The sequence below is a fragment of the Merops nubicus genome, unplaced genomic scaffold, assembly GCF_000691845.1.
Source record: "Merops nubicus isolate BGI_N331 unplaced genomic scaffold, ASM69184v1 scaffold31236, whole genome shotgun sequence".
Classification (NCBI taxonomy): domain Eukaryota; kingdom Metazoa; phylum Chordata; class Aves; order Coraciiformes; family Meropidae; genus Merops; species Merops nubicus.
The window spans coordinates 297-3,709 of NW_008613425.1; the positions used below are offsets into that span (position 1 = coordinate 297).

At 51.8% G+C, this 3,413-nt stretch overlaps 1 protein-coding gene across 1 annotated transcript; it reads left to right on the forward strand.

The window, feature by feature from the left end:
* The first annotated feature begins 602 nt into the window (after positions 1-602).
* Positions 603-3,056, forward strand: LOC103774496 (HIG1 domain family member 1A, mitochondrial-like). The gene is made up of 3 exons (XM_008941907.1): positions 603-705; positions 2,180-2,314; positions 3,007-3,056. Exons 1-3 carry the CDS (start codon positions 603-605, stop codon positions 3,054-3,056), a joined length of 288 nt encoding a protein of 95 aa, XP_008940155.1.
* Positions 3,057-3,413: the final 357 nt, after the last annotated feature.

Sequence of the window (3,413 nt, forward strand, 5' to 3'; positions counted from 1 at the left end):
AATCCGCTGGGCCGCAGTGGGAACTCTCCTGACCCTTCTCGTGTATCCCCGCAGGAGGCTGTGGCTGTCGAGGGCTGCAGAGCTCGTCCCTCCTCCTGGGCAGCGGCCATTTTACACTCGGCCTTCCCCGGCGGGAGCTCGCAGCCACGCTGAAGCGGTGAGTGAGGTGGGCGAGGCCGTGGTGGGGAGTGAGAGGGGGGCTGAGCTCCCCCGAGGGCAGAGCTGCTGCTGGGCAGTGGTCTGTGAAAGCAAGGCCGTGTGGTGGAGGATGGAAGTCCTGAAAGAGGAGGCAGGGGCACTGGCCGAAGCTTTTGGGGGCTTCTCGCTGCCTGGGAGGGTTTGAGGGGCTGAGATCTGTAATGCTGTGAAAACAGAAGGCAGAAATTTGTTGCTTCACTGCTTTTTTTTATATCTTGTCGTCCAATATGTGATGATCTTGCTTCCCAAGGCTTCCCTTGGGTTCAGTCACCTGTGTGTAGCTCATGCATGTGCTCGTCCCTCGCTGCGTGGGTGGAATACACAGGGGGGTTTGTTTTCCTAAAGGTTCTCTTCACCTGGTGTTCCTGAGACCTGAAGGGAGCCTCTGTGTCTTCACAGGCACCATGTCACCCGGTCAGGAACCCGTTTTCCCTGAGTATGAGAGTGACACCAGCCAGACGTCGAAGCTGCTCAGGAAGTTCAAGGAGACGCCGTTTGTACCCATCGGTGAGGGGAGGGGTGCAGCAGTGTGGGTCTGTGTGTCCCCCTCTTCACAGCCAATAAATGCCCTCAACAGTTTACTGGGAGCAGGAGATTATTTTGGAATTACTTCCTGGTGTGTGGTGACAGCAACACTTCTGCCTGGGGCAGTATTCTGCAAGAAACAGGGAAAAAAATGAGGTCTTAGCTTAAATAGGAAGCTCAGAACCTGCAATTTCTCCCCAGAAAAAAATCCAAACCAAATAAACCCTGGAAGGCTGTTGAGGTGAGCTTAAAAAGCCACGTTTGGGTGACACTGAGGCGTTCGACAGCAGTTCTGGAGAACAGTCCCTGGCAACTTTGTGATTACTGCAAAGGGACTCTCAAACTAACACAATCCGAGGAGAGGGAGGATGAGGAGAAGTTTCCTGCCACCAGGAGCAGCTGAGGGCACGGTTTGGTGCCCAGCTGCCTACGAGGGGGTGCAGGAAGGTCGCCTGGGGTGAACCATTTGGGGGTTTGCCAGCAGATGCCGTCACTGCTGTCAGGGCTCACAGGACTTTGCTCCCCAGCCTGCTAAGGCGTGCTCCAAACTCGGCAACTTCGGGTTCTTCCGAGCACGTTTAGGCAGAATTTACTTTTGGCTTCTGTCAGAGTGAGTTTGAAGGCCCTGAAACTCTTAATTGGTATTTAAACAAAGGTATGATGTGGATTGTACACTGGCAAATTGAAGGTTTACAACTTTACAGCCTTCAATCCTCTGTCCTCACAGCACAGGAGGAGTGACATAGGACTTGTCCTGAAAGCTGGACGAATGGACAACCCCCAAAGAGCACCCTCAGCAGGCTGGGGGGCACGTCAGGGTGTGCCTGCAGGCTGAGGGTCTGAGCTGCAGCTGAGGCTGTTCTCAGGTGTGAGCAAAGAGGGTCCAGGCAGCACTTGGGCATTCTGAAAAGTATCAGAGAAGCTCTGCTACCTGGAGCTGCTGCTGTGGCTTTTTAACACTGGTGGAAATCTCTTGGTCTTCTCTGGTTTGGGTGTGGAGACCTTCTGGCTCTGCACAGTTCCTGACAGGAGGTTGGAGCCAGGGGGGGGTCGGGCTCTGCTCCCAAGGGACAGGAGAAGAGGAATCAGCCTCAAGTTGCACCAGGGGAGGCTGAGGTTGGGCCTGAGGAGCAATGTCTTGTCTGCAAGGGTTGTCCAGGGCAGTGGTGGAGTCCCCACCCCTGGAGGGGTTCCCAAGCTGTGGAGATGTGGGGTGAGGGACACGGGGCAGTGGGGACCTGGCACTGCTGGGGGAACAGACTCAATGCCCTGAAAGTTCTTTTCCAACCAGCACGACTCTGATTGCATGAGGTGACACTTGAGAACAGCAGACAGACCAAGATTTGCCATTTCCCCAGAAACAGAGGGATTAGACCAAAATGGGATTATTCCTGGGGTATTTAAGTGGATCACTCCAGAGACCTGGGTGCCTGAGGACACCTCCCTTGCCTTGCAGGGATGGCTGGCTTCGCCGTGGTGGTCGGCTACGGGCTGTACAGGCTGAAGCACAGAGGGGAGATGAAGATGTCCCTCCACCTGATTCACATGCGTGTGGCAGCCCAGGGCTTCGTTGTGGGAGCCATAACCTGTGGTAGGTACCCAGCAGGGGGGAGGCTGCTGCTCCTGCTGCAAACTCCAGGGTGCCTGAAGTATCCCGGGGGTGGAAGTGGCCAGGTCATCATGTTTCAGGCTGTTGTGGTTGTTACTGGTAACAATTCTAGAATAATGTGATTGTTAAGGACATATATTGAACAATAGACTGCTCACTTTGAGAGGAAGTTCCTGCTTCTAGATGGGAGAAGCCTGTGAGGTTCTGCAGGTGCAAAGAAAAAAAAACAGCCATCTATCTGGTGTTGATACGTTCCTTTGTTACCCTTTCTGAATTTAATGTGTTGGGAAATCACATTATGTATATTGTGGGATTATATTTTATATAGTTATTGCCTGTGGGACTGGAATTGTGTCCCTGAACACACTGAGATGTGTAGATCTCAGGTCTCCTCTAAGTATTGCTGCCATGTGTATGTGTAAGAACAGTCTGCCTGCAGGACGTGCAACAGAAAATCTTGACTTTAGCTGAACACTAGAACTGGGATCTGCATTTTTATATCCAGTCTATTTTCCTATCCACTTGATATGAAAAATTCTGCAGCGTTCATCCTCGTTATAAAAAAAGAGGAAGGGAAACAGTTCTGTTGTTCAGAGCATCCCTTATTGTTAGATTTGGAAGCTGTTATTCCCTGTTTAACCCAGCTTTCTCACTGTGCTGGTATTGCCTCCTAGGTGTGTTGTATTCCATGATGAGGGAGTACGTGTTCAAGCCCAAGGAGTAATGGGAAGCTGGCTGAAATCTGTCCTGGTGGTGTGGCCTGTGTACTGCAGCTACAGACCTCCCCTCGAGGGGTTCTCGAGCTAAAACAATAATAGATGATATTAGTGAAATACCCTCTATCCATTTTTGTGCCGTGCACTGAAGCTGGCAGCCTAAACAATTGTGTGCTGGGGCAGTGGGTGTCAGGGTCTGCGTCTTTCACCCTGTTTTGGGGGGATATAGTCGAGTAAAATCCCTTTATTTTCCCCTCCACTGTCAAGTCCTAAACTTGAAGAGTCCTTTTTGCTGCCGTTGCCCAAAACCACAAAGTCTGAACTAGGTTCTGTTAAGCCTCGGGCAGAAGGTGTGAGATGAGTGT